We start from the raw sequence: 27,330 nt of genomic DNA on the forward strand, positions 1-27,330 counted from the left end.
TGTACCTTTCTTTCGCTCCTCTGTCAATCAAGGCTGGATGGTGCTTTTCCCAGCAGCAATGTCCCCTCAACCCCCCTCTCCCTCACAGAGCCTTCCTAGGCCCATGGCAGAGCCGGGGCCAGCCCTTGGCTCCAGTGCCACCCTGACTGGCAGCAAGGGGCAGTGCCAGGAGCTTGTTTTCCCAGCACTGCTGACGGAGTAGGAGAAGCTGCAGGCCGAGGACTTCAGCCCCGACCCTGTCAATGAGTGACAGCCAGAGCTGCCAGGGCCTCACTGGGTTAATGATTGTGGGGGCAGCTGGCCAAGAGCCCCTGGGCACGGGGCAAGTGCGGACACCAACCTCCTGCAGCCCCGGACAGAAGGGTCCCCTGCGGAGGCAGGACATGCCCCTGCTGTGGCACCTCCTGAGCATTCAGCTCCATCAGCCTGTGACTCAGTGGTGGCTCAGTGATGCTCCAGCAGTGGCACAGGTGTCCCCAGGCTGTCTCTGAGTAGCCTGGAGTACTCAAGGGATCTTCCCTTGTTCCGCCCATACATTTACACCTAGCTCGTCGTGGTGATGGGTTCTGGCAGTGCTTAATCCTGAGGAAACCGGGATGTGGCAGCTGAACACCTCTTTGTGCCCACTCCCACACACAGCACAGGGCTGGAGGAGCCTTTGGCCACTGTCTCTCCCCTGGACAGCTGTGGACATAAGCTGGCTGGGTGTCCTGTGGGTGGATGGAAACTTGGCTGGAGGTGTGTAAGCAGCAGGTAATGATAAACAGGACTGAGGAGGTGGTGACAGCAGTGCTGGCCTCACTCCTCTCCTGCTCACCCATCGCACATGCCGGGGAGATGTGGTGCCAGGGAGATGCAGGCTCTGCCCCACACAGCCCTTCAGCACTGCTGGCTGCCCCACACTGAGCCACTGGCACAGGCAGAGCCCAGCTGTGTGCCACCATCACCACCAGTGGCAGGACACAGGGATCACCCCTCTCCACTGCCCTGGGAATGAGGACATTTTGCCCTGGGCAGAGCTGGGTCCCTCATGGCTGATGCTGCGATGGCACTGAAGGTGCTGGATGTGTGTGCACGGCCTCACCTCTGATTTGTGATGGATGCCCCAGCAGCACCAGCAGCAAGCCCTTCTCTTCCTCCTCCTCTTCCTCTCATGCAGTGGATAAACCAAAGGCACCAAACAATGGAGAGCTGAGGCTCCTCCAGCATCACCTCTTGGGCACTGGGCTCCAGCAGTGCCCTGCCTTTGCCCATCACTGTGGCTCTCCCAGACCCCGGGCAGGCGAGGCGGGGAGTGCCGGGACCGCGGTACCCTGGGAGCACGTGCCCCATCCTGCCGGGGCCACGGCTGACGTGGGGTGTGTGGGGGTTACCCATTAACTGCAGGAATTTCTGGGGAGGAGGTGAGCAGCGAGCGGAGGCGAGGGGCAACACGGGGCTCCTTAGACTTTGCTCTTGGCCTGTGTATAAAGGGCCACTTCGCTGGACGGACGCGCGGATGTGGCATGTGGAAGTGGCACTGTCCTGAGTGCCTGGCCAGCCCCAGGTGAGCTGAGCCCTGGGCGGGAGGAGTCCCCTTCCTGCCTGCCCTGCCTGCCCTTTGGGAGCTCGCTGGGGTGGCACAGCGGCAGCAGGTGGCCCAGGGGACCAACAGATGATGGGATGGTGCTCCTCAGTGGTGCCAGCACTGCAGGGATTTGGGGGGACGTGGCAGTTGGTGCAACACAGCTGTGGTGACACGCGGCCACCTCTGCTCAGCCTCAGCAGGAGCGATGCTTCCCTACCGGACGGAGAGCCCAGTCCTGCCCGGTCGCTGCCCGGTGCGAGGAGGAAGGGTTGTGCATGGGCCACAGTTCGCCTACTGCCCCAGCCCCCAAGGTAGGCACCTCTTCCTCCTCCTCTTCCTCACCTGGCTCAGCTCTGCTTCTGGCAAGGACGGGGCTGTAACGTAGGTGCCCTCTCTCCCCAGCTCTGCACCGGCTGCCGGGTGCCCACACCTGCCCCTTCACCGTCAGTGCTGTGCCTTGCCCTGACCATGGCTTCCCCTGCCCCGGCTCCCCGGGGCGCCTGCGCGAGGGCCGGGAGCGGTACGAGCTGGACGCGCTGTCCTGGCAGGGGCACCGACTGGGCTTGGAGGAGCTGCAGAGGCCAGGTGAGACCTGGGGAGGTGGTGGGGGTCTCACAGCCCCTGGGCTAGGGAACACCCCAGAGATCTGACAGAGGCACCTGGGGTACTTGGGGTGCCAGGATGGGAGGGGAGTGCTGGTGGAGAGACCCTCAGTGTCCTGGGGTGATGTGGGAAGAGCTGAGGACAATGGGGGAGCTGGCACAAGGCACTCCAGGGTGGGAGGAGATGGAGGGGACCCTGGGATCTGTGACAAGAGCCATGAGAGTGGCATAAGGCTGTAGGAGCCTGGGGAGCCAGGACCATGCCATAGCAGGAGTTTAACACTTTCTCTTGTCTTGCACAGAGCTCGGGTGCTGGGCCAGGGTCCAGTCCTTCTGTGTCTCCCTTCTAAAGGTGCCCCTGATGTTTGGGTTCCTGTACCTCTTCGTGTGCTCTCTGGACGTGCTCAGCTCTGCCTTCCAGCTGGCTGGAGGTAGCAGGGTGGCAGGGATGCCTGGGAACCTGGTGGCACTGGCAGTGCCAGCAGCCTGTGCTCACATTCTCTTATAGGCAAGGTGGCGGGGGACATTTTCAAGGACAACGCCATCCTCTCCAATCCAGTGGCAGGGTTGGTGGTGGGCATCCTTGTGACCGTGCTGGTGCAGAGCTCCTCCACCTCCACCTCCATCATCGTCAGCATGGTCTCCTCAGGGTGTGAGTGTGCCCATGAGGCTCCTGGGGACCTGAGGCTGAGGGAGAGGATGGCTGGATGGGGTCACCCTGAGCCGGGCCATACAAGGCTAGCAGGTCTCTCTGTCCCCAGTGCTGGAGGTGCGCTCTGCCATCCCCATCATCATGGGCTCCAACATCGGCACCTCGGTCACCAACACCATCGTGGCCCTCATGCAGGCTGGTGACCGCAGTGAGTTCAAACGGTGAGAGCTGGATGGGTCAGAGGACACTTTTGAGGCTGGGGGCTGCTCCTCAGGACCACCTCATGCCAACGGGCTCCTTCATTCTGCACAGGGCCTTTGCCGGTGCCACGGTGCACGACTGCTTCAACTGGCTGTCAGTGCTGGTACTGCTGCCACTGGAGGTGGTGAGTGGGTACCTGCACCACATCACCCGCCTGGTTGTGGCCACCTTCAACATCCGCAGCGGGAAGGATGCCCCTGACCTGCTGAAGATCATCACAGAGCCCTTCACCAAGCTCATCATCCAGGTCTCCTCAGCTGTTATGTTTGCCAGCGTAGTATGCCACTGGCTGGTGGTGATGTCTCCAGCACTGGTGTCCCTTTGATGGCAGCTGTATCCAAGTGTCCCCAGGCTGACAGTGGTGTCCCCATGCCAGTGAAGATGTCCCCAGCCCGTGGGTGCTGTTAGCCCTCTCCAACATGCGTGTTGTTGCAGCTGGACAAGTCTGTGATCACGGGCATCGCGACAGGGGACGAGAGCCTGCGCAACCGGAGCCTCATCCGCGTCTGGTGTGGCCCTGCATCTCCACAGGTGAGGGGCCTGTGGCCCTGCTGGGGCCACCAAACAATCCCACAGAGGATGGGTGGTGGGCAACGGCAGGCTGCTCCTGTGGTACCCACCTTTGTGGTGCAGCTGTAGCCCACCTTCTCCCTGCAGATCGCCACTGCAGGGCCTGGGAGCCCCCCAAACTGCACATCCCCCAGCCATTGCAGCACTAAGGGCATCGAGGTCCTTCACAACGTCACCAGGCAGAAGTGTGAGTGGGTGTGGAGGGCTTGGGCAGGGCTGTGGCACAGAGCATGGGGCTGGGAAGGTGCAAGAAGGGCTGGGGGTTGTACACATGATGGAGAAGTGCTGGAGTCATGATGTGGGGCAGGGCTGGGAGATGCTGCGCTGGGGTCGAGGTGTGGGGCTGTCTGTGGGGGCAGGTTTGTGAGCGGGGCCAGGCCAGCCCCAGCCCCTTGCCCAGCCGTGCTGTGGGGCAGGTGAGCACCTCTTCACCGACACACCACTGCCTGACCTGGCCGTGGGGCTGGTGCTGCTGGCCGGGTCCCTTGTCGTGCTCTGCACCTGCCTCATCCTCCTGGTCAAACTCCTCAACTCCCTGCTCAAGGGGCAGGTGGCCAAAGCCATCCAGAAGGTCATCAACACTGGTGAGTAGGATGGGGACCACATGCCACATGGCCACCCATACCCATCTCCATCTGCCATCCTCAGACCTGTCCCCGGCTGCCCCTGACCCCCAGCCCTGATGTGTCCATGCCCATGTCCCTGTTTGTGTCCATGCCCATGGCCATGCTGTGGCAGACCTCCCACACCCGCTCAGCTGGCTCACCGGGTACTTCGCCATGGTGGTGGGTGCTGGGATGACCTTTGTGGTGCAGAGCAGCTCTGTCTTCACCTCGGCCATCACACCCCTGATCGGTGAGTCCCAGCCATTCCTCATGCCCTGCCGTGTGCCATCCCCTGGCCTGTGGGTGCTAAAGCACTCAGAGGGACAAAAGGAGCTGTGCCTCCTTGGGAGAGCATGGGCATGGCACTGCCAGGAGGTATGGGATGGACAGGGTGCCTCTCCCACAGGCCTGGGAGTGATCAGCATTGAGCGTGCCTACCCACTGACCCTGGGCTCAAACATTGGCACCACCACCACTGCCATCCTGGCTGCCCTAGCCAGCCCAGGGGACAAACTCGCCAGCTCCTTCCAGGTACAGTCAGCCGAGGGCCATGGCTGGGCTGGATGGGGTCACCGGGCAGGGCAGGAGCTGGGGGAAGCCCACGTGCCTGGCCTGATGGGGATGCCATCCTTGCAGATTGCTCTGTGCCACTTCTTCTTCAACATCTCGGGCATCCTCCTGTGGTACCCACTGCCCTTCACCCGCCTGCCCATCCGCATGGCCAAGGCGCTGGGCGAGCGCACGGCCAAGTACCGCTGGTTTGCCGTGCTGTACCTCATCGTCTGCTTCCTCCTGCTGCCCTCCCTCATCTTCGGCATCTCCATGGCGGGCTGGCGGGCGCTGGTGGGGGTGGGCGCGCCCTTCCTCGGCCTCCTCTTCTTCGTCGGGCTGGTGAACGCGCTGCAGGCACACAGCCCCGGGCGCCTGCCCAAGTGGCTGCAGACCTGGGATTTCCTCCCCGCCTGGATGCACTCGCTGCAGCCCCTGGACCGCGTCATCACCCAGGCCACCCTGTGCTGCACCGACCGCTGCCGCAGCCCCGAGGGCTGGGATGAGCACGAGGGCGCTCCCCGCGACAAGGCCAGGCTGGGGCTGGACAACCCCGCCCTCTCCTACCCCGAGGAGATGCCCAGCCCCACCATGCGGGTGGGCTCTCCTCGCCCTCTCCCGCACGGTGCCACACGGCTCTAGCTGGCAATGCACACACAGGGCTGCTGCTCCTGTGGCCGCTGGTGCCCACCGTCCCTGCTCGGCTCTAATAAAGGGGGAGCGCCCACGCCCCTGTGTGTGTCTCTTTGGGTCCTCCCTCTGCAAACCCTGCTGTCACAGGTACCCCACACCCACCAGGCTCCCCGTTTCCCACCCACCACCATTGCTCAGCCCAGCTGGTGCTGGGGGCACACCAAACACTCGTGCTGCAGGACACATGGTGATGATGCCACAGCTGAACCCCGAGGTCTGTAGCCACCCGTACTGAGCTGTCACAGGCAGCATCTTCTGGCTCCTGCCTCATCCCCAAAGGGCTGAGCTGGTGGGGTCCATGGTGCCCCACTGTGTGCCACAGCAGCATGTCAGTGAGCGAGGCACAGCACGGGGCAGCCAGGCAAGGTGCTGGGCTGCTGTGGTGCTGCTGGGCTGGGATCAGCAGGATGATGATTCGGCATGCTTGGGCAGTGCCCCTGCACCACCGGGCACCCTGGCACCCGTGGCTGGAGCCCTCCTGCCATGGCGACCCTGAAAGGAGCCCTTTAAGTGGCAATAACAGCTTCTCCCACTGCCCACAGATGTTTGGGTTGCTGCCAATGATATCGGCCCACCCTTCCCTCCTTCCCTCCTTCCCGCCCGCCCTCCTCCGGACTGGGACCAGCAGAGCCAGCAGCGCTGCCGTGGGAGCTTCTCTGTTTTCCCAGCACCGCCGCTGTCCCGCATGCCCAGCCGGGCAACCACTGGGCCAGGACGACCTCGCCACCAGACCGGGTCAGTGAAGGAGTCAGGCAGCCGGGAGAACCCTCCGGGGACTCAGCGATGCTGGGGCTGCGCCGCAGCCGCTTCGGGACCGGTGAGCAGGGTGGGGGAAAGCCCCATGGGGCTTTATCTTCTTGAGGGGCCGGGCCAGCATGGAGCCAGCCAGCGCCCTTCCCAACATCTCCAGTAACAGCAGCGGCGCTGGCAGTGCCCCACACTCACCAGCAGCCACGGGACTCATCTTGCTGGCCGCCCTGTCCGTCCTGCTGGCCACGCTGGTGGGCAACGCTCTGGTGGTGGTGGCCATCTCCACTAGCCGGGCTCTGCAAGCCCCACAGAACCTCTTCCTTGTGTCCCTGGCCTCGGCAGACATCCTGGTGGCCATCCTCGTCCTGCCTTTCTCGCTGGCCAACGAGGTGATGGGCTACTGGTACTTTGGTGGGCTGTGGTGCAGCCTGTACCTGGCGCTGGACGTGCTGCTCTGCACCGCGTCCATCGGGCACCTCTGTGCCATCAGCCTCGACCGCTACTGGGCCGTCACACGGGCGGCACGGCTCAACCTGCGCCGCAGCCCTCGGCGGGTGAAGGCCATGATCGGGGCAGTGTGGGCGGCAGCGGCCCTGGTGGCACTGCCACCGCTCCTGCGGCCGCGGCCGGCCGGGCGGGAGTGCCAGCTGAGCCAGGAGACCTGGTACGTGCTGGCCTCCTGCGCTGCCTCCTTCTTCGTCCCCTGCCTCGTCATGGTCGCCGTCTACTGCCGCATCTACCGCCTGACTGCCCGGCGGGCGGCCGCCCTGCTCGCTGCCCGCTCCCCGCGCCCCTCCAGCGGTGATGGAAAGGTGTCGGGAGTTGGGATGCCGGGATGGAGGCGCCGGAGCCAGCACCAGAGCGTGTTGCTGTGCCGCCGCCGGCTGGTGCGGGCGAGGGAGCGGCGCTTCACCGTCGTGCTGGCTGTGGTGATGGGGGCCTTCATGCTGTGCTGGTTCCCCTTCTTCTTCACCTACAGCCTGGGGGCTCTCTGTGGGAAGGGCTGCCACGTGTCCAAGCCCCTCTTCAACTTCTTCTTTTGGATCGGCTACTGCAACAGCAGCGTCAACCCCCTCATCTACACCCTCTTCAACCGGGACTTCCGTGCTGCCTTCCGCCGGCTCCTCGCCGTCCCCCGCCGGCACTGCACTTAGGGACCCGTTGGGACAGCGGGGACGTGGCCCCCTACCCTGCTCAGTGCTCACAGCATCTGGCCCTACCACAGAGCTTGGATGGCAGTGCCAGTGTGCAGCTTGAGGTGCTTCTGGAAATGCAGGACTGAATAAAACGAGACCAAAGCCTGTGCCTGGTGCTGGCATCTGCCTCCAGGGAGCCCAAAAAGCAGCACCAGCTGCCAGCACCTTTTGTCACCTGCATCACTCCACATGTATGTCTTGCAGCAGTGGTGGTGACAACTTGCTGTGGCAGCTCCAGTGAGTACCAGCCCTCCCCACTCTCAGATGAATGTCCGCACTCTCTTGTGCAGGGGATGGACCCCACAGCTGCTGCGAGGAGACAAAACCCTCCACGTGGCAGTGTCACCAGCACTGGGCTGAGCTGGCTGTGCCACCACAGCAGCCCAGTCTGAGCCTCTCTGCCGGGGCTGTCCCCTCTGGGAACATGCCAGCTGTGCTATGTCACGGGGGCTCTGTGAGGGCACACACGTAGCCACGGTGGGGAATGAGGGTCGCAGGTCTGGTGTGGACACCCCACATCCTGCTTGGGGGCTGGACTGGGATCTTGCTGCAGGAGGGAAAGGAGGAATGATATCTCAGTGCCGGAAAGGCCGTTCTCCCTTGGGAGAGTGTCAGAGATGGGATCGCATGGGAACAGGCTCCGGCACAGCCTGACGTGCAAGAGGCCACAGAGGCAGCTGTGGGGCGAAGACCCGGGGGCAACCGCATCCCCCTTGGGGGGCAGAAGCTGCCCCACACCCACCCTGCCTGGCTGCCTGCATCGCTCTGCACAGACACCCGGGGGTCAGGGGCTGCTCCACTTCTTCAGCTTTGCTGCTCAAAATAGAAAATCTCAAAACATTGGACTTTCTTCTGGCTAAAAACAGCCGCTGGCGCCTGGGAGCTGGAGCCCAAGGAACACTGGCCCCCGCCAGCCCCCCCAGCCCCTGTCGGGGTGGGTGCAGCTCAGCTGGGGTCTGGGGGGGCTGGATGGGATGGGATGCTGGATGGGATGTGGGTACTCGCAGCAGTGAGGATCCCCAGGAGGGATCACAGTGAGGATCACAGTGCCTGCTGGCCCCATGTGGGGAGGTTCATGGTGTGAGCTTTGGAGTCAGCAGAGGTTCCCAGTGGAATTGGCTTGGGATGGGTCCCAGTGCTGACTCCTGGAGGCGTCTGGCCCCAGTGGTTGGAGCTGCACAGGCATTGCCTGCGGAAGGAGCTGCCCTATCGCTGCTGCCCAGCTTCCCCTCCTACCACCGCCATTCTCTTTCTCACAACTAAACAACATTTTGCCTCTAAAAATACCCAGACGAGGGCAAGTAGTGGGGACCTGGCCAGGCCAGCTCTCCCAGGGGGTACCAGCCCTGTGGCAGCATCCCAGGGCCCCAGCCAGAGTACCAGGCACTGTCCGTTCTCCTGGCACACAGGAGAGCACACAGCTCTCCCTTTCCAGCCATCCCCTCCACAGAGCTAAAAAGCAGAGTGGCAGCTCCACCACCTGAGCTGCTGCTGGATCTGTTGGGGACATCAGGATCCTATGGACACTGGTGCTGCTCCAGCAGCCTCCTGTTGTCCATGACTTTTGTCAGTGATGGGAACGGTGCTGAAAAATGCCAGGTGTGAGGAAACAGAAAATAGCAACCCAAGGGTTAATGCTGGAAATGGATGGAAACAGTCATCTCATTTTAAGTTCAAAATAAACATGTGCCAGCTTTGGAAGGAAAGCAGCTCTAAAAGAGGAGCTCTCACAGCATGAGCTCATCCCTTCAGGCAGAGTGACAGAGAGATTACCCCCAAGGTGTGGCAGGGCAAAGCATCCTCCTCCTTCTAATCACTGCAGATTCATACCCTGAAGACATGACATCTGATTTCCAGTGGATGCTGAAGGGCACAGCGGCCACAGGCAGTACCAACTGCATGGACAGTGAGTGCTGAGAGTAGTTTGTGTTATCATCATCCTCACTACAGCCATGAACCCTTCTCTCCTGCCATGGGCCCAGGCTGCCATTGACACACAGCAGTCAAGGGACCTGCCCATCATCCCCTCCACGGCCAGCACCATCACACCTGCTGCCACCAGCCACTGGGAAGGAGACATCTCCACGGGCCAGAGCAAGAGACAGAAGCCGTGCGAAGGCAGAGGTGATGTCCTCACTCCAAAGCCAGGGCAGACACTTGGTTTAAGCAGATTAAGGAGCGGTTTTGTGCCCAGGAGAGGCAGGGAGATGGGCAGGTGACCTGAGGGGCTGACAGGTCATCAAGGGGTGCTGCAGTACAGGCCAGCAGTGCAGGGAAACCAGCTTTGCTTTGCTGCAGATCAGGTGGGGAGAGGTTCCCATACCACAGCTTTTCCTCACACAGGGTAATGCTGGCGCTAATGTTGGTATAAGCTTAAAAAAATGGGTTTTAGAGTAAATAGTTGATGGAAAGAAACTGGTGGGAGCTCAAACACCAGAACAGCACATGAGCTGTCACAGTCAGCTGCTCTGGGGGATGAAAAACATCAACCTCCACGGCAGCGGTGACCACGGAAACAGGGCACAGCACTGGAGCTTGGCTCACCCACCCCGGGACCGGGATTGACCGAGACACCGGAGAAACACGCATGGCTGCTCGGACTTTATTGAGGCTGCAAAAATGGGGGAGGGCTCCCCTAAACACGTAACTGGTTCCAACAAGGGAGCACAGGACACCTCAGAGAGATCCACGCCCGAGGGGACGGCACCACAACCGCGACATCAGGGATCTTCGTACACCCTCACGGCTTCCAGAAAGCCCCCGGCGCTCCTTTATATGGAACCGCTCAGTCCCACCCACCACAGAATGTCCTATTAAGACTCGTTCTGCGGCTGAGTGGCAGCTCCACACCCAATCAGATGACGTGGGAGGCGGGGCTCCCTGAGGTGGGGGCCATTAACTCTCTCCCAATCAGTTCGCGGCGCCCCCTCTGAGTGACATCTCGCCCTCCAATCAGCGCCCGATCCCTCGTCCCGGCAGCGCTTTACCGATGGCCGCTGCATGACGTCACTCACCTGGCCCCGCCCCTCCCGCCGCACCTCACAGGGCCAACGGGAGGGCGGTGGCCGTGCGGAGGGGGCGGGGCTTCCTGAGTGGACGTGCCAATGAGAGCGCGGCGCGGGAGGAGCGAGGGCTTGCATTGGCCGGGCGGGGCGCGGGGGGCGGGGCGCGGCGGCGGCGGCGGGGGGCGGCGGGCGCGGGCCGAGCGCGGGGAGCGGAGCCGGCGGGAGGCGGCGGCGCCCCCGGGCCCATGGAGCTGGAGAACATCGTCGCCAACACCGTCCTGCTCAAGGCCCGCGAAGGTGAGCGGCACCGGAGCCGGCGGGGCGGCAGGCCCGGGCTGCGGGCCCCGGCGGTGCCGCCCCGGGGTTCGGCCGAGGCGGTCCCTCCCGGGGCATCGCGGCCTTTGGCGGGGAGCGGGGAGGCGGCGGCGCGGGCTGAGCACAGGCATTCGGTTCCCCCGTCCGGCGTGGGGGTTGCCCGGTGCTGTGCTCGCTCCGGGGGTGTTGATCTCCCTCCCGGGCGATCTCGCTGCCTCTCCGGTGTAGATCGCCCCATCTTCCGCCCGCCTTGCCCACTCCAGAGGCTGCTCCAGCTCCTCTGGCACCGGGGAGAGGCAGCTCTGGGTGCTGTAGGAGAAAAAAAAAAAAGTTTATTTCGGTCCGGTAAACTGCTGCTTCCCACACACGGGCCGATCCCGAAACTGCAGCGGGGAGCCCCACCCGTCCGCCTCCTTCACAGCAGCCCCGGCCCCCATCTCCGGGGCTCCTGGAGCTCTGCCGCGGGCCCACACCGCTCCCGCTGCTCCAGGGCCACGCTGAACCCCAGGGCCCCGTGTGGGATGCAGCCTGCCAGCAACGGGGCTGCAACAGGCGAGCTGCGTGGAGAAGCCTCAGGAGGGGATGGGATGTCTCACACAGGATCCTAGTGCTTTGCACAGAAGATCCGCTTCAGCCAGGCATCGATGCGTTCATTAGATCACGTATGTGGTGGGGAAGTGCAGTGTCCCCTGTCCCATGGTGTGCAGTTGGTCAGACTGAGCCATCCTGGAATCTGAGAGACCCACTGAAATCCAGTTAGAGAGCTTCAGAGATTAGATTTGTGGGAGCAAAAAGCAGCGAAATTAAATTTGCACGGGCAGAAACATTTCCAATCTGCTTAAAAACCAGGCTAAGTGTAAGTACTCCTGGCACAGCAACCGTGGTGGACCATGACGTTTGGGTTCATAATGGCAAGGTTAGGTTCAAAACCAAGCAGCAGGGTTTGTGACCTCCAGGCACGAGGCCCAGCTTCACACAGAGTGACCCAGAGACTGGCTCCTGTTGTGCCCTTGGGGAATGGAGTTTTGGCACTGATGCAGCATGAGGTGCTGGACGGCTGGTGCTCCTGGTGCTCCGCTGGTGCCTCTCCCTCGGCAACAGTGGGCAGTTTGCAGGCAGAAACAACCCCGTTTCAACAACACACTTGTACCAGGTGGTTCTTGGGCTGTGGGAGCCGGAGGTGTCTGTGCTGCCTGTCTGTGGCTCACCCACCTGTGGCTGTGGTGGCCACTGGGGTGAGCTCAGACAACTTCTGTGATAGGACAGAGCAATTTTGCAGGCCAGATCCAACAGGGCTGGGTTCCTTTCTCCAGCCCAGCGTTTTTGGAGCTTCCTAGGCTGGTGTGGGAGTGCAGAGCTGAGCTGGGATGTGCTGAGGAGCTGCTGACAACCACGTTCAGCTGCTGCCACAGCACAACCATGCCCTGTGTTTGATCGGGCCTAGGGAAGGTGAAGGGTTCTTATCCCTCTTGCCCTGACAGAGGGACAGCAGACCAGCTCTCATCCATCACCCAGCCCTGAAGCTTGCTTCTGGAGAGCTCTGGGTGGAGGCAGCCCCTTGGCCCATCCCCAGCCAGGGGTGCTGGGAGGTTGCTGTGCAGGAGCCCAGCTCCCTGCTGGACTGTGGGGCCACAGTGCTGGGAGGGCGGGGGAGAACCGTGCGTGAAGGACGCTGGAGCCTCCTTTCAAAGCAAACAACTCAAGGAAATGCAACCTCCGGGTGCTGTGGGGCTTTGCTCTGCCTTTCCTTGAGCTCTCTTGGGGTGAGGATGGCCTGTCCTCCCCTGCCCTCATTTCGCTGCCCCCATCCGCTTCATTGTCGCTGACAAGAAGGTGTCTGCGCCGCTGGTTTCTTCCAGCCCTGCTTAGCCTTGAGTCACTTCCTTCCTGAGTTTGTACAATCGTGCGGCCCAGCTGCTGGTGCAGGGCAGATGCAGTGCAGGGACCCACGGTGTGCCAGGGGCTCGGACCTGGGGCTGGCACTGCATGAGGCTGACCAGGATGGCCCCAATCCCACCTGCCTGTCCGTGTGGGGCGTCCGGCAGCGCAGGGAGCTGGATGCCGGGGAGCTGTGTCTAGAGTTTGGGGCTGAACTGCATCTGCAGTGGAGGAAAGTGTTATGAAAGTGTTTCTCAAGAGGTGATAAATTATGTTCAACCCCTCTGTGATTTCAGAAGGCCGGGCCTTGGGCCCAACTCTTGGCCTGACCACTTTGGCAGGGTGATTTAATGGATTTCCAAAGAGAGGTGGGAAATTGTGTGTGTTGGCACTGGGAAAGCAATCCCTGGAGGTTGGCTGATCCCAGCAATCGGTACTTAGTGCTTGCTATGATGTAAATTTTTTGGTCTATCTAGAAGCTTTCCCACCCTGTCCTACAGCACTGGGCATTCACTCCAGCAGCTGAAGCTGGAATAATACCTGGTTCTTGGATCTGGATTTTCTGAGGCTGGTTTATCTCTGGAGAAAGGTGGGAGTGTCCCCACTTCACAGGTGGGAAACTGAAGTGATGAGCCCCAGGCAATGAAGTGGGTTGTCTGTGGAGCCAGGATTAGAGCAGGAATTCCTGTCTCCCAGTTTTTATGTCCTCCCTCTGAGAGCCCCTCCCTGGAGTAAGCAATCAGTCTGGAATAAATAGATGGCATGAACACCTTTACTGCACCAGGAAAAGCTTCACACCAAGCAGGGCATGGCCTGGAGAGGTGATTATTTATGCAGAGCTGCTAAGGGACAGGCTGGGAGCCAAGAACTGCTCTGGCTGTGGACTCTCCTGCCCCTGGTGGGATTCTCCCATCATGAAAGGTGTTCAAGTTCTTGTTTGGGATTTGTTCAGCATCCAGAGGTTGGTCTGTCCATTTCCAGTCAAGGCTTCTGCCCCTTCAGGAGATGGTGGTACCACTTAGGTCTCATTTTTCTTGCGTGGACTTAGAGAGAGGCTCCTTCCTCAGGCCAGGCTAGGCTGCAGTCAGACACCTTTGCCTCCTGACTCATGGTACAGATTTTGTGTGCCCTGCAGGTGGTGGAGGAAACCGGAAAGGCAAGAGCAAGAAATGGCGCCAGATGCTGCAGTTCCCTCACATCAGCCTCTGCGAGGACCTTCGGCAAACCCTGGGTGAGATGCAGTGCTTGGTGGGAGCCAGTGGGCCAGTGTGTGGGTGGGAGCTGTGCATCCCTAGCTGAGTGTCAGGGACATATAACGGGGCAAATCCCAGCCAGGATTACTTGGAGTTCAGGGTGGGGAGGAAATAATAGGTAGGTAAGTGGCTGGTCATGTACCCACACATGTGTAAGACTGATGAGCTTCACTAGGGGAACATCACCTTCTGTGTGCAAACAGACCTGCTCCATGCTGCAGAGTTTTGGAGTGTCACTCTGGGGTGCCTTTGTAAAAATAACAAAGGTCCTGCTAACGTTCTCTGTTCTCCCTGGCTGGATTCAGCTCAGCTCCACAGACCTCAGCTTCTAACATTCAAGCAGTAGCTCTTGTCAGGCAAACTGGGTTCTTGCTGTGTGGAGTGGATGAGAACTGGTGTTGAGCAGGGCTTGGCCTGTCATTTTCATTCTGTACTTTGTACTCTTCATGGTTTTAATGTTGTTTGTGCAGCAGGCTTGGTCCTGAGATCATGTGAAATTGTTTTGGGGCACAGAGAGTGCAAGTGCTTTGCTTCCTGGGAAGAGGAGAGCTTGTTTAAGTTTTCAATCCGGATTCAGCTGCCAGCTGGAGAATGGCACAGCACTGGCCTTGTTTCAGAGCAGGTGTCACTGAAACGAATGGGTTTGGGAGGTTTCTGCAGCTCAAATTCTCAGTTCTGCCCTGCCCAGGTTTTCCAGTCCTGGCAGTCCTTTGGGCCCCATGGAACTGTAGTACTTGGAGAAAGTCAATCTCACTCATCCACACTGGAACCCTCGAGCTCACAGCAGCCCAATGCAGGCTGTCCCCACCTCCCTCTGCCACACAGCCCTTGCACCATCTCTCAGGGCTGGCTTCACAGCCAGATGTGACTGTATGGAGACTCCAGCCTTGGATTTGCTGTTGGCTGCCTCTCTGGCGCAAGGTCTGAGTGCTGAACAGGACTCTGGCTCTCCTTGCAATTCCCATCTTGACCATCCAACTGCTTTCTGCCTCTTTGACTTGCTGTGCCCTCAGCAGAACTTTCCCTCAGCTTTTGTCCATCCTATGCCTGCAGCCACCCTTCCTGTGGCTGTCATGATGTTTTCCAGCACTGAACTTCACGCATTTGCCAGCATTGAGTGCTGGTGGTCTCTGTGTCTGCTGTGCTGCTATCCAGGACAGCGACCTTGTGAAGATTTGGGAAGCAAGTCCTTCCCAGCCACTGGCTGTCACCACCCGTGTCTCACTTCCCCTCAGAGAGGCACGTGAGAAGTGCTCTGACCCAGGTGGCAGCAGCTTCACTTGGTTTTCCCATGGGAGAGATGACCCTGTTCCTTGTGCTTGGGCACTCTTTGGCTGGGGTGTCTCTCTTTTCACCTCATTGCCTGCTGGAAAGGAGTTTCTTTCCTATTCCAGAGTCTTGGCAGGACCGTGGGCACGGTGGGCTGGTTGCCCACTGCAGAATTAAGCTTTTTGTGCCCTGACCACAGGGAGTAACCTTGTGTGAGCCTGGGCAGCGACCAGGGCAGCCAAAAGCTTGTGATCTCGCCGACAACAAATTCTGGTCCTCCCCAGCTGAAGGGAACTCCTTCCCCTGCAGACACAAGGAAACCGGCTGGTGCGGCAGAGCTGGTGAGGCCACCTCCTCCCCCACCACAGCCCGCCTGGCTCTGCACTCTCCTGCACCCTCAGGAAGCTGCAGCTTCCTCGGGAGAAACTGCTGCACAGGGAGGGGAAGGCTGGGAGTACCCAGTGCTGGGATCCCCTGGGTGGCTGCACATCTGCACTGCAGGCAGCCCCCAGCCCTCAGTGGCAGTGGCTGTCACAGAAATGTGTTCTGGCCTGTGACCAGACAACATCTCATGAGTGGAAGGGGAGGAAAAAAGCAGAGAACTGGAAGTGCTCTGGATAGTCAAAGGGGTTTGTGCTTGGGATGCCAGAGTTCAGAGAAGTGTAGAAGGAATCTGCAAGAGTTGATGTCCAAGAAAGTGGTTGTCCCATGGAGTGGGGAGTTTTGACTGCTGTGTGCACATCAACAAGGCATCTGTGGGAATGGTGCCTCCCATTTTGGTGCTGCTGCTTCCAGCAGGGCTTTTGTGAACACAAGTGGTTTGAAGGAGTCATCAGAACAACTCTTGGCCTGGAAGATCTGCCTTGAGATAAGCTTGGTGTGTTCCTCAAGTTCCAAGGAAAGTTGTGTGTCTGGAGTAGTTGGTCTGTGGAGAGAGGAGAGAGCCTTCAGGCAAGCAGCTGATATGGAGGTCCTTGGCTGGGAACAAGAGGTTCAGGCTGAACAGAACAAAGTCCCTCATCCCACTGGATACACTTTACTCTCCTGGGAGTCTCTGGCTGGTGGGACCTGTCAGCAGCCCAGCTGAGGAGTCACAGTACCCCCACTGCTGCCTGGCCAGGGCAGTGGGCTGGGACTGCTCCTTTGGGATTTGGCAGCGTGACCTTCTCCTCGTTTGCAGAGCGGGACTACCACAGCCTGTGCGAGAAGCAGCCCATTGGGCACATGCTCTTCCGGCAGTTCTGCGAGACACGCTCCGAGCTCTCACGCTGTGTCAAGTTCCTGGACGCCGTGGTAAGAGCAAAGCCTGTCAGGCTTCATTGGGGGAGACAGGGATGTTCTGACACCCTGGGCACGAACTGTTTGGGTGCTCCAGCAGGTACTTCTGGGCACATTGGGTTTTCCTGTAGGAAAAACTTGTGAATTGGAGCACAGATAGGGCTGGGCCTTTGCTTAGGGAGATGTTTGCTGGAGATCTGGTTTTCAAGAAGAGTATGGGAAACTTTGGGCAGAGTTTGTTGCTGCTCCACAGCTGTTGCCCAGTAGCAAGGCTGGGTTTCTGGCTGGACCTGACCCTCACACTGTACTCTCCAGGCAGGGTACGAAGTTGCTCCAGATGAGAAGAGGAAAGAGTGTGGGCAGCACCTGATTGAAAAGTACTTGAAGCCAAATGTGAGTAAGAGGGTCGTGTTTGCTGCCTGCAAAGGTAGAACAGTTGGAAAGCCAGCAGCTGACATTGCCCATGTCCTGCCACAGCAAACATGCTGAGCCACCACACCACCTCACAAGCTGCCACACTGCTTTGCCCACTGACCCTAAGGCAGGACCCTTGGACTCTGCTCCCTCTGTCTGACTCCATCCTTTTGTCCCCAGAGTGAGGACCATGTGCCTGAAGTTCCCTCACAACTGGTGGATGCCTGTTGTGAGAGGCTGGAGCAGGAACCTTCCAAGGAGCTTTTCAAGGAATGCACTAAGTAAGTTGAAGGGGCTGTACCTGCAGGTCACACATGTCATGGGAATGCTGCTGCAGCTGACTCACCTTGTCCCCTGTGGTCCTTTCCTCTGGGAGAGTGAGAGCTGCTGCTAAGGCTGGGGCCTGGGGAGTTTTGGGCCAGCAGTTTGCAGTGCAGCTCCAGAAAAGCGAGCACAAGGATATCTTGTGCTCTGGGAGCCACAAGCTGCTGCAGAAACCTCTGTCTGTCCTCCCAGCTGGAGTTGCCATTTGGGAAGACCCTGTACCAATGCTATTCCCAGTGTTGTGCCAGGGTGTTGTAGGTTCCTGCCGAGCTGAGCTGATAGCAGCAGTCTGTGCCAGCTGTCCTGTCCTGCTGGCTGCAGAAGTGGCTGTTGTGGTTGAGTTACCCTGGCTGTTGCTGCAGGGGTCTAAGGTCACCTCTGTTCCCATCACAGAAGCAGTGGCCGAGGTCCTGGCTCCGGGCGTGAAGCGGAAGCTCTTGGGCAAGCCGGGCTTGCAGCCTCACCCCTCCCTGCACAGGAGCTGGAGCTTGTTGCCTAACTGAGTGCAGGGCTGTGGCAGCACATTTGCTGCAGTCTTCTGGGGAGTGTTAGCTCCGTGTGTGGTAACCAGAGTCGTGTCTGAATGCAGAGCCTCCGGGCTGGGCCCTGCCTGCTCTTGGCAAGCTCTGAAAGGGGAGAGCCCATCCGCTTCTCCTTGATGCGTGTTTCCAGTCTAGACACTGTGTCTAAGGCTCCTCACTCCACTGGGCAGCCCTGGCACAGCTCTCTGAGGCAGTTAGCTCTCTTGAGTGGGATCCCCTGTGGCCTTTTGTGCTGGATATTCATCTGATAGTGAACAGCTCAGCGCCTGGTGCTGAATGTTGCTAGCAGCTGATTACAGCCTGTGTGCCCTGTGAGCAGAGGGGCAATTACAGAGTCCCATTGTTTCCCTTTGTCCTGCAGCCCTGGCTGGTGCCAAGAGACCACAATTAGCAGTGCCAGCCGGGTCCCAGGGCGCTGCATTTGTCATGGTGGTACCTCCAACGCACCTTCCTTTTGCATCAGGCTTAGCACGGAGCGGGGTTTTCTGGGCCAGGACTATGTGTGCAATTCAGCACCAGGCTGGGTGAGGGATGGCAAAGTAAACAGTCTTTTGGGGCTGTTCACCTCCTCTTTCCTGGGACTGCTGGCTTTTTCCAAGGCTGTGATCAGCTCTCAGGAACCATGCTGGCTCTGCTCTCTCCTAGGCTTATCCACGACTACCTGAGCGTGGCTCCCTTTGCCGACTACCTCGACAGCTTGTACTTCAACCGCTTCCTGCAGTGGAAATGGCTGGAACGGTAATGCTCCCCTCACCTCTGGGAAACCTGCACACTCCTCACACAGCCTGCCTGAGGGCTCCTTGGGGCTCCTTCCCAATCTGGGTCCTGGCAGGAGCCAAGAGCCTGGCCTTTGCTGTCCCTCAGGGCCCTTTACTGGCACCAGCAGCAGCCCAACCTTGCTTGCTTCACAGCAAAGCAAGGCCCAGTTTAGCAGGGGTTTGGGGTGAGCCACAATCAGTCAGTCCAGGGCATCAGGTGGTTTGGTCTTCAGTCCCTCCTGAATCATTGTTCACATCTCACATTGTTTTCCTTTCTCTCACAGGCAGCCAGTGACCAAAAACACTTTCCGCCAGTACCGTGTGCTGGGTAAGGGCGGTTTTGGGGAGGTGAGTAACCACCATTTCCTCTGTGTTCAGGGTACTAGGCAGCCACTGTTGCCTGCTGCCAGAGGCACAGCTGGGTTGGCCATCAGGGTGCCACAAGCTGCTCCAGCGCCTGGAGGCAGGTGCTGCTGGCTGTGTGGGCTGTGGGGACTCCATGCTGGGCTGTGTTTTGTGACCTGTCAGCTCTCCCTGAGAGGCAGGAGCTCACCTCTCTCCAGGTGCTGGAGGTGTGGGAGGTGTTGTGCAGGGTTGGTAGCATGAGCCCTGTAGTGCCTGCTGCTAACTGGGCAGAGTCAGATCTGTTCCCTGTGTCTTGACAAAGCAAACTGCACTCCTGTAAACTTCCTGCCAGGCTTCCTTCTGTTTATGGAGTGGCCTTCTGTCTTCCCAGGCACCAGCCATGGTGCTGCTAAACGTGTTAGAGGCATTACAGCTGGCTCCTGCTTCTCTGTAACATCTGGAGCTGTCACTATTACCTGTGTCTTTGATTTGACAATGGGCTTCTTTGCATTCCTGTGCCTCTTCCTGAGAGCAGAACCTAAACCCCTGCTCTGGGAATGGCAGTGGGAGGGTGCTGAGCCTTGTCCTCCCTCCAGGTGTGTGCCTGCCAAGTGCGTGCCACAGGGAAGATGTATGCCTGCAAGAAACTGGAGAAGAAACGGATCAAAAAGAGGAAAGGAGAAGCCATGGCCCTGAATGAAAAACAGATCCTGGAAAAAGTGAACAGTAGGTTTGTAGTAAGTACATAGGAATTGCTCTCACTTTGCTGTGATGCTGGATTCTTCCTCCAACCAGCCAGCCTGGCACCTCTGTGCTCCTCACCTGGAGCGGAGAGGCAGGAGCAAACTCTGCCCATGGTGCAAGATCCTGGTGGTTGCACATGTCTCCCAAGGCTGGGGTGTGGCAGGACCTTTACTGCCTCCACAACATGCTGTAAATGCCCCCAGAGTCAGTCCCAAACATCCGTCTGTGTTACAGGCGCCTTTGTGACTTTTGGGGCACAAGTAAACAGTGAGAACTGTCTCTCCAGACAGTGGGGTGGGGAGGAGCTGTGTGATTGGGATCTCTGCCTTGGTGCAGTGAGGTGTGGAAAGCCTGAACCTCCCTTTGCAGAGGGTTCATCAGATGCTGCCCCAGTGTTGCTGTTGAGTGCTGCCTGCCCCTGGGAGAAAGCAGCTTTGGCTTGGGGAAACTGTCCTCCCTGTCCAAGGAAAGCTGGGGGTGTGCTGGGACTGCTGGGTACTGCCATCTCCTCCCTGGGTTCACAGAGTTCCTCCTCTGCTGGCAAAGGCCCAGCCCCGAGCCTGTGAATGGCTGCTTGGGTGGCAAAGTGTCCATGGGAGTGTGGGCACCTCCCTCTTCCAGCTGTGTCTTCTAACAGCCTTTCTGCCCTGAATTGCAGGTGAGCTTAGCCTATGCATATGAAACTAAAGATGCTCTCTGCCTAGTGCTGACCCTCATGAATGGAGGGGACCTCAAGTTCCATATCTACCACATGGGAGAGGCTGGTTTCGAGGAGCCCCGGGCAGCTTTCTATGCTGCTGAGATCTGCTGTGGCCTTGAGGACTTGCACCAGGAGAGGATAGTGTACAGGTTCGTGCTGCCTGATCCCTGCTGGGAGAGCTTGTAGGGCCTGCAGCAGCAAGAGTTCCTGCTGCTCTTACCAGCCCAGCTGGGTCTGTGTGCTCAAGAAAATAAACTCAGGCTTGAAAGCAGCACAGAGCTGAGTGAGAGGAATTGGCAACAGAAAGCTGATCTTGTGGGGGAAAGGGAGACCTTAGCTTGGCTTCCTTGTGCTGGTAAATGATCGCCAAGAACAGGATGTGATCATGCTATGAATGTTTCAGGGCAGGCACTGAACTCCCTGGGCAGTATTGACACTAGAACAAAGGAGGGTAGGCTGCCCCAACGTGCTCAAGAGCTGGGAAGAAGGGAAAACAAATTGATTGTACTCACAGGGGCGTGATGCAGTGTTAGGATAGCATGGCTAAACACAGGCCAGGAAATCCCTTCTGGTCCTACTTTGCCCTGGGGCAGGATAAGCAGAGAAGCCTCTGCTCCTTCTCACTTGCATGGCTTGCCCCATAGTGAGTTCTGAGCCTGCAAAGAGGGAGCCCCATCCTCAGGCTCACTGCAGAGGGTTGAAGGTTGCTGTCTTGCACCTCTTGCCCAGGAGGGGAGAGCTTGCAGGGTCAGCTCTGGAGCAGAGGGTGAGGGGAAGGTTATCTCTGTGCCCGAGGCAGGGGCATTGCATCCTAAAGTTGCTTATCTGTGACTTGTTGAGATGTGGCTGTTGCTTGTGTCCTTTGCTTTGACAACAGGTTCCTTGCTAATCAAGTCCCTTCCCTCCTAGGGACCTGAAGCCAGAGAACATATTACTGGATGACCATGGTGAGTGCAGGGTCAAGAGGAGCTGAGTTTTTTCTTACTCTGCTTGAACCAGGGTTACCCTGTGTTTCTGGCAGCTTCAAACACTGCCCCCTGACTTTCTCGTGTTACCTTGTCCCCTCCTCTATGCAGGTCACATCCGTATCTCAGACCTGGGACTAGCTGTGCATGTGCCAGAGGGCCAAACAATCAAGGGCAGGGTGGGGACAGTTGGCTACATGGGTAAGTGACCCTGGTTTAAGCAAAAAATGGTTCCAAAGTTGTGCTCTCCCTGCCCTCACACATCCCTCACACCTGCTCCTCTGCAGCTCCGGAGGTGGTGAAGAACGAGCGCTACACGTTCAGCCCGGACTGGTGGGCTCTGGGCTGCCTGGTGTACGAGATGATCGAGGGCCAGTCCCCCTTCCAGCAGCGCAAGAAGAAGATCAAGCGGGAGGAGGTGGAGCGGCTGGTGAAGGAAGTGCAGGAGGAGTACTCGGAGAAGTTCTCGCCCTGTGCCCGCTCCCTCTGCACCATGGTACGGCTGTGCAGCCCTGTCCCTTCACTCCCACCACGTCTGTGATCAGGGCTGCTCCCTGCAGAGGACAGCCAGCTTCCCTTGTCCTTGATAAGGCAGCACAGAAGGGTTCAGAGTGCCTTCATTCCTTGCCTAGCGGGCCTGTGCTCTCCCTAGAACACACTGCAGGAACCCAGACCTGCTCTTGCACATCACACCCTTCACCCAGGACATTGATTTCCTTTGTGTCACAGCTCCTGTGCAAAGACCCTTTGGAGCGCCTGGGGTGCCGAGGAGCTGGGGCCAAGGAAGTGAAGGAACACCCTCTCTTCAAGCACCTCAACTTCAGGAGGCTGGAAGCCGGCATGCTGGACCCTCCCTTCAAGCCAGATGTAAGTGCCCATCTGTTCCTTACCTTTTCAGTCACTGGTGCTGTCAAGAGAAGAGGGAACCCTGGCATGGGGAGATGGGGCCCATCCTCTTCCCTGCTCCTGGCAGAACAGGGGTCCAGCAAGTTCTGGGCTGCAGGGAGAGGTGGCCTTGGCTTGGCCATGAGCAGCAGTTGGAGGTGGTGACATCAAGGTGGAGCCTGGCATTAGAGCAATTTTTGTGCTGCATAGCCCCAGGCCATCTACTGCAAGGATGTTCTGGACATCGAGCAGTTCTCCACGGTGAAAGGAGTGGAGCTGGAGCCCACAGACAACGACTTTTACCAGAAATTTGCCACGGGGAGTGTGCCCATTCCTTGGCAGAATGAGGTAGGTCTTTGCTCCTGCTTTTGCCACGGCTGAGGGCAGTGTCCCTGTGCTGTCCCCACTGCTCTCGTGCTCTGCTGGGCCCTTGGTGATGGGCTCCATGTGGCAGTTGCTGCAGCCTTCTTTTCTCCCTTCCAGATGATCGAGACAGAGTGTTTTAAGGAGCTGAATGTCTTTAGCACAGATGGCACAGTGCCCCCAGACCTGGACTGGAAAGGGCAGCCTTCTCCACAGCCCAAAAAAGGCTTACTCCAGCGCTTGTTCAGCAGACAGGTAAGGGTTTGCCCAGCGTTTCCTCCCCAGCCAGTCTCCCAGCAACAGTGATCCTGCTCCTGCCTGTGCCAGGCAGGTCTGGCAGGGAGGTGGGCACGAGAGGGCAGCGAGCAGTCTCCCCTAGTGTTGGGTGGCCAGACCCTAGGGCTTTCAGGGACCCCTGTGCAAGGCTGCAGGGAGCCAGCCCTTGCCTGGCTGGCACTCCCTGTGCAGGGGGAATCAAGGGGGCTGGGAAGGAGTGTCCTGGCTAAACATGCTGGAATCGCCCAGGCAGAGGGATGCTGAAGACTCTAGAATATTAAATCATCTCCCTGTCATCCTTGAACAAATCCTTGCTCTTGGAAGGCTGTCTGGGCTCCGTAGAGCACTTCTGCTAGATCTTGAGCCAGGCAGAGAGCAGCTCTTTTGAGGGATGAGGAGAACAGAAATGTATTGCAGCTGCTGTGAGCTTGCTTGTCTGCCTGTTTCCTCTGCCCAGGACAGTCTTTGCCTTCTTTCCAGGCCTGGCAAAGCCTGGGCTGCTGCCTCTCAGCAGCTGTGTGCAGCTGTAGGACTCCAGCATGGTTGGCTCTGGACCCACTCAGCCACCTGGTGCTGACTCCTGCTCCTTGGCAAGCTCCGAGCTGTGCTTTGCAGTTCAGTGGGCTGCCCTAGCCAGAGCCAGCTCTGGGGATACCCAGCCCTCCCCGAGGCAGGCAGGACCTGCCAGAGGATGGGCAGCTGTTTGTAGAAGGGGTTGAGCTGTGATTTCCCACGTGTTTTCTCTTTCCAGAGGTGAGCAGTCACTCCTGGCTGCTCTGCTCAGGGAAATACCTGGTGGCCCTCGGACATGGCAAGATCTGGGAAAGAGGAGTGTTATCCTTCAGTGCCTATTCCCTTCCCCTGGCAGAGCACAACCTGCTTGTTGTTCTAACTGCCCCCTGAGCCACTAATCCAGCATCCCTGCTCTTGCTGCCTTTGTGGGGGGGCCTTGCCCTCAGCTTGAGCCAAAGTTGCCCCTGCACTGCCGCTGCTGGGAGTTCTGCTCCCAGGGGGCTGTGGGAAGTTTCCTTCACTCCTCTCCGGATGTCTGGGACACACAGAAGGGTTGAGAAACTGTGAAGGGTTTGGCATTGCCCCGTGCTCAAGACTCCTATTTCAGCAAAAAGGACTTGAGCTGCTTTCATGGCCAGCTGAGCCCTGAGCGGGGCCAAGCATCTGTCCCTGGGTGGCTGCAGTCCCTGGAGCCTGGCTTCCTCACAGCTTCTGAGCTAGCCAGCTGTGTGCTCACCAGTCTGTCTGCCAGGGGCTGAACCTCCAGATGCAGCTGGACTGTTCTCTGCAGTCTGGGGGTCCCCTCCAGCCCCTTGCCTCCATGTAGCTCTCCTGCACACAGGCTGGGGGGGGCCTGGCCCATCCCTGCCAGAGGGCAGCTGTAGGCTGGGTTGTGTGACCATGCTCACCCTCTGCTTGCTGTGCTCCTCTCTCCCTCCCTCTCCTTCTCCTTGCCCTTCTGACTTCAGGACTGTTGTGGAAACTGCAGCGACAGCGAGGAAGAGCCCACCCGGCTGTAGAGCACAGACTGTTCTCCAGCCCCTGGGACCCCCTTGGCTCTCCCGAGTGCCCAGCCTGAAGGACACGGTCGCAGTGGCCCCACAAAGTGGATTTGTTTACAGTTTTATACGTCTGTATTTGAAGACTGTGAGGATGATTCCAAGGCTGGCAGCAGCACACGGCTCGGGCTGAGGTGCCTCTGACCAGGGGCAAGCCCTGAGACAAACTCGGACACTTCCAAATCTGCCACTTGGGATGGTGCTGCTGCCGCCAGCTGCCTCTCCCGTCCCGGGCCCAGAGTGGGAGGGAGGGATCGTGCTGGTGTGGGCTGAGGCCAGGCTGGAGCAGCTCTGCTGACACATTCCACGGTGCCGAAGCAGCACCGCAGGTTTGATGTATATTTATATGTCGGTCTGTACATATCACACGTCGGTTTTTAATCTATGGGTGGGGGCCTGCATTGCCCCCACCATGTCACAGGCACAAATCTCCTCCTATGGGAGGAGCGACGCTCCCAGCTTTGTTCCAGGGAGTCCTGGACAGAGGCCTTCTGTGCCTTGAGGTGTCTAATCATGTTTCCTGGACCTTTCTGGCTGTGCTGAGGTGTCCTGGCTCCAGCGGAGTCCATTGCTCAGCCCCGAGGCGCAGGAAAGCGCTGTGCCAAAGCGTCTCCCGTTGTGTCCTGGCAGCAAGCATCACTGCCTTGTCCTCATGTCCCTGTCTGCTGGAGCTTGCTGCCTCCTGCCTCATCTCACATGTGCTGCCAGCTCTGGTGAGCTGCTCCCGAGCCCCTCTCCAGACCACTGGCACGGTGAGACACAGCTGCTCCCCGGCACCTGCTGCTGCTGTGGCCAGAGGGTTGGTGTGATCCCCAGCACGCTGCAGGATGGTGACAGCGCAGTTCCACCAGCTCCAGACCTGTGCATTCCAGGGGTGTGGCTGTCCCCAGGCCCAGCTCAGTGGTGGAGGAGCAGACACTTAAAAGGACCCTGCTCTTGGAGAGCAAAGCTGTGCTAAAGGGAGTGTCCCTTCCCAGGGTCATGTGAAGCTGTGACCCTAGAGTGAGTGGGACCCTCTTAGTGTGTGTCCCCAGGGCTTCTGGGGAGCCAGCACAGCTCCTGCACCCACAGGCAGGAGCCCTCCGTGGGGAGCAGTGTGGGGATCAGCCCACCTCTCCATTCAGCTTGTCCTATCCCCTCTTGTGTACACTTGTCCCAGCTGTGTTCTGAGCAATAACTTGTCCCTTCTGTGTGTGTGCACACGTGTGTGCGTGTGCTGCTGCCTCTGCTCATTCTGAGCCAGGCCCCCCAAGGGGGCTGAGCACCTACTTGGACCTGTGGTATCATTTGCTTGCCTTGCACTAAAGTCAGAGAGTATTTAAATTTTTAACCTTTTGTTAAGTGTAAAGATTACTGTGCCTTGTATTGCTCTCGTGTCACGGGGGTCATGCTCCATACAGGGTTGGTGGCTGTAAGAAGGGGAGTGGGGACCTCATTTCTGGGCTGCCATGGGCTCTGCTGGTGCTCCTGTCCTGCGGGGAAGGGCTGGGGTTGCTCTCCAGGGCAAAAACGGTGATGTTGGCTGAGCCCTGAGTATCACAGATGACCCTCAGTGTCTTCTATTGCATGTTTTGGGTCAGTGTCGGGGCACGACAGGTATGAGGCATTGTGCTGTTGGGACGCTTGTGCCTGCTGTGGTCCCCTCTGGGGCATGTCCATGCCCAGCACAGCCCCTCCTGGGCTGTCCCAGGTGTGCTGTGGGGCTGGGACAGAGTCCTGCTGCCCTCTGGTCATGGTGAATTACTGCTTCAGGGGGGCCACCATGAATGGGAACCTTGTGGCAACCTAATGGGAACCTTAGCCCAAGGAAGAGCCCCTCCAAGGTGGGTGACACGGGGTGAGGGTCAGGACGGTCACCAGGGGTGAAACAGTCAAAGGGGGGCAGCCTGGCTGGGGACATGTGGTTTTGGGGTCCGGGGCTGGTGGCAGCGGCGACAGCCTCGTGCGCAGCGCGGGGGGGCCACACGCAGCTGCACTGGGATGAGAATAGCAAGTGCGGCCGGGTAGCTAGGGAACAGTTGCTATGGGAGCGGGCCGAGGAGGAGTTCTCACACTCAGAGGGGGCATCTTGGGGTAAAATCCAGGAATTTTCTGCAGCCATGGAAGGAAGGAAGACAGGCGGGGGGATGGGGACTGCTTGGGGCTTGCTGTTCCAAACGCACCAGGCAGGATGCTTGTGCCGCCCTGCTGGCACTGCCTGGGTCATGGCACCCTGGCACCAAGGTCTTGGGGTCACCAGCGTGTTTGTGTGTCTGTCACAGGTACAGGGTGGCTGTGGGGCAGAGCTGGGGTGTGAACAGAACCGTGGCTAGCCCTGAGCAGGGCAGGGCAGTGGCTCTGCCTGTTCCCACCTGCCCAGTGGTGCCCCAGCTTTTGCGGGGTGTCTCATCCCCATCCCTGTCCTTGCTGGGGGGTAGCAGCATGCAGGTGAGGAGATGCTGGTGTTATGTCCAGAGCTGGAGCGTGTGGACCTGGACCCTACGGCCAGAGGCGAGCTGTGGGGGTCCTGAGCAGTGCCCCGCGCCGTGGGGCTGTGGCAGCAGCTCTGCACACCATTTTCAGGGGTGAAGGATGCTCTCAGCTGTTGCCTGGGCAACGGCTCCTCCTCCAGCCCACCATGTGGCTCGGGGAGCGCTCCCCCGCCTGCCTCCCCCCGCCGCCGTGGGGAGAAGGGGAAGGGGAAGGCAGCTCCCGGCCCCCGGCGCTGGCGGGGCCGGAGGCCTGGCTCCCTTCGCCCGCCCTTGCTCTGACCTGACGATGCCCGTGGGCCCCTCCGTGCCCCCCGTCCCTGCGGTCCCCATGCCTCAAGGAAGCACCCCGGCCCCCCCGCATGGCCGCAGCCCCCTGCCCGCCCTGGGTGCTGCTGGGGCACCCCCACAACCACCGAGCCGGCAGTGCCCGGCTGCCGTGGCCGCGCTGTGAGGTCGGATCGCAGGAGGAGAGTTCCAGCAAGGTGAGTCGGGGCTAGGGCCAAGGGGGCCGGGGGACACGTGGCCACTG

The 27,330-nt window shown here is 59.4% G+C and overlaps 3 protein-coding genes across 6 annotated transcripts; all 3 read left to right on the top strand.

Annotated features, from left to right (window-relative positions):
• Nucleotides 1-1,405: 1,405 nt before the first annotated feature.
• SLC34A1 (solute carrier family 34 member 1) lies at nt 1,406-5,533 on the top strand. The gene is made up of 13 exons (XM_023935818.2): nt 1,406-1,546; nt 1,759-1,878; nt 1,970-2,152; nt 2,472-2,600; nt 2,678-2,821; nt 2,931-3,042; nt 3,134-3,329; nt 3,518-3,613; nt 3,740-3,839; nt 4,069-4,236; nt 4,391-4,507; nt 4,664-4,788; nt 4,894-5,533. Exons 2-13 carry the CDS (start codon nt 1,773-1,775, stop codon nt 5,446-5,448), a joined length of 2,031 nt encoding a protein of 676 aa, XP_023791586.1. The 5' UTR covers nt 1,406-1,546; nt 1,759-1,772; the 3' UTR covers nt 5,449-5,533.
• Nucleotides 5,534-6,314: 781 nt separating this feature from the next.
• Nucleotides 6,315-7,550, top strand: LOC111945909 (alpha-2Db adrenergic receptor-like). The gene has a single exon (XM_023948538.2). The coding sequence runs from the start codon at nt 6,375-6,377 to the stop codon at nt 7,401-7,403; it is 1,029 nt and encodes a 342-aa protein (XP_023804306.2). The 5' UTR covers nt 6,315-6,374; the 3' UTR covers nt 7,404-7,550.
• Nucleotides 7,551-10,643: 3,093 nt separating this feature from the next.
• On the top strand, nt 10,644-25,678 carry GRK6 (G protein-coupled receptor kinase 6). Of its 4 annotated transcripts, none has more exons than XM_086851847.1 (16): nt 10,644-10,747; nt 13,779-13,874; nt 16,346-16,458; nt 16,759-16,836; nt 17,038-17,138; nt 18,369-18,461; nt 18,766-18,829; nt 19,423-19,563; nt 20,229-20,419; nt 21,180-21,217; nt 21,347-21,436; nt 21,523-21,731; nt 21,965-22,102; nt 22,331-22,468; nt 22,604-22,738; nt 23,511-25,678. In XM_086851847.1, the coding sequence occupies exons 1-16, from the start codon at nt 10,696-10,698 to the stop codon at nt 23,514-23,516; spliced, it is 1,683 nt and encodes a 560-aa protein (XP_086707973.1). In that variant the 5' UTR covers nt 10,644-10,695; the 3' UTR covers nt 23,517-25,678. The 4 variants fall into 4 exon arrangements, with proteins under 4 accessions (XP_086707973.1, XP_086707971.1, XP_086707974.1 ...); XM_086851845.1 differs by having other exon boundaries at nt 24,241-25,678; XM_086851848.1 differs by having other exon boundaries at nt 19,423-19,552; nt 20,275-20,419; nt 24,241-25,678.
• Nucleotides 25,679-27,330: the final 1,652 nt, after the last annotated feature.

The sequence above is a fragment of the Cyanistes caeruleus genome, chromosome 15, assembly GCF_971803275.1.
Source record: "Cyanistes caeruleus chromosome 15, bCyaCae1.hap1.1, whole genome shotgun sequence".
NCBI classification, from domain to species: Eukaryota; Metazoa; Chordata; class Aves; order Passeriformes; family Paridae; genus Cyanistes; species Cyanistes caeruleus.

Bases quoted from the DNA above. Each gene is read 5' to 3' on its own strand.
- SLC34A1 (XM_023935818.2), top strand. From the start codon at position 1,773: ATGCTTCCCTACCGGACGGAGAGCCCAGTCCTGCCCGGTCGCTGCCCG. The intron at 2,601-2,677 runs GTAGCAGGGTGG...ATTCTCTTATAG, and splicing joins TGCCTTCCAGCTGGCTGGAG to GCAAGGTGGCGGGGGACATT. The intron at 4,508-4,663 runs GTGAGTCCCAGC...CCTCTCCCACAG, and splicing joins GGCCATCACACCCCTGATCG to GCCTGGGAGTGATCAGCATT.
- LOC111945909 (XM_023948538.2), top strand. From the start codon at position 6,375: ATGGAGCCAGCCAGCGCCCTTCCCAACATCTCCAGTAACAGCAGCGGC.
- GRK6 (XM_086851849.1), top strand. From the start codon at position 10,696: ATGGAGCTGGAGAACATCGTCGCCAACACCGTCCTGCTCAAGGCCCGC. The intron at 20,420-21,179 runs GTTCGTGCTGCC...CTTCCCTCCTAG, and splicing joins CAGGAGAGGATAGTGTACAG to GGACCTGAAGCCAGAGAACA. The intron at 21,732-21,964 runs GTACGGCTGTGC...TTTGTGTCACAG, and splicing joins CCCGCTCCCTCTGCACCATG to CTCCTGTGCAAAGACCCTTT.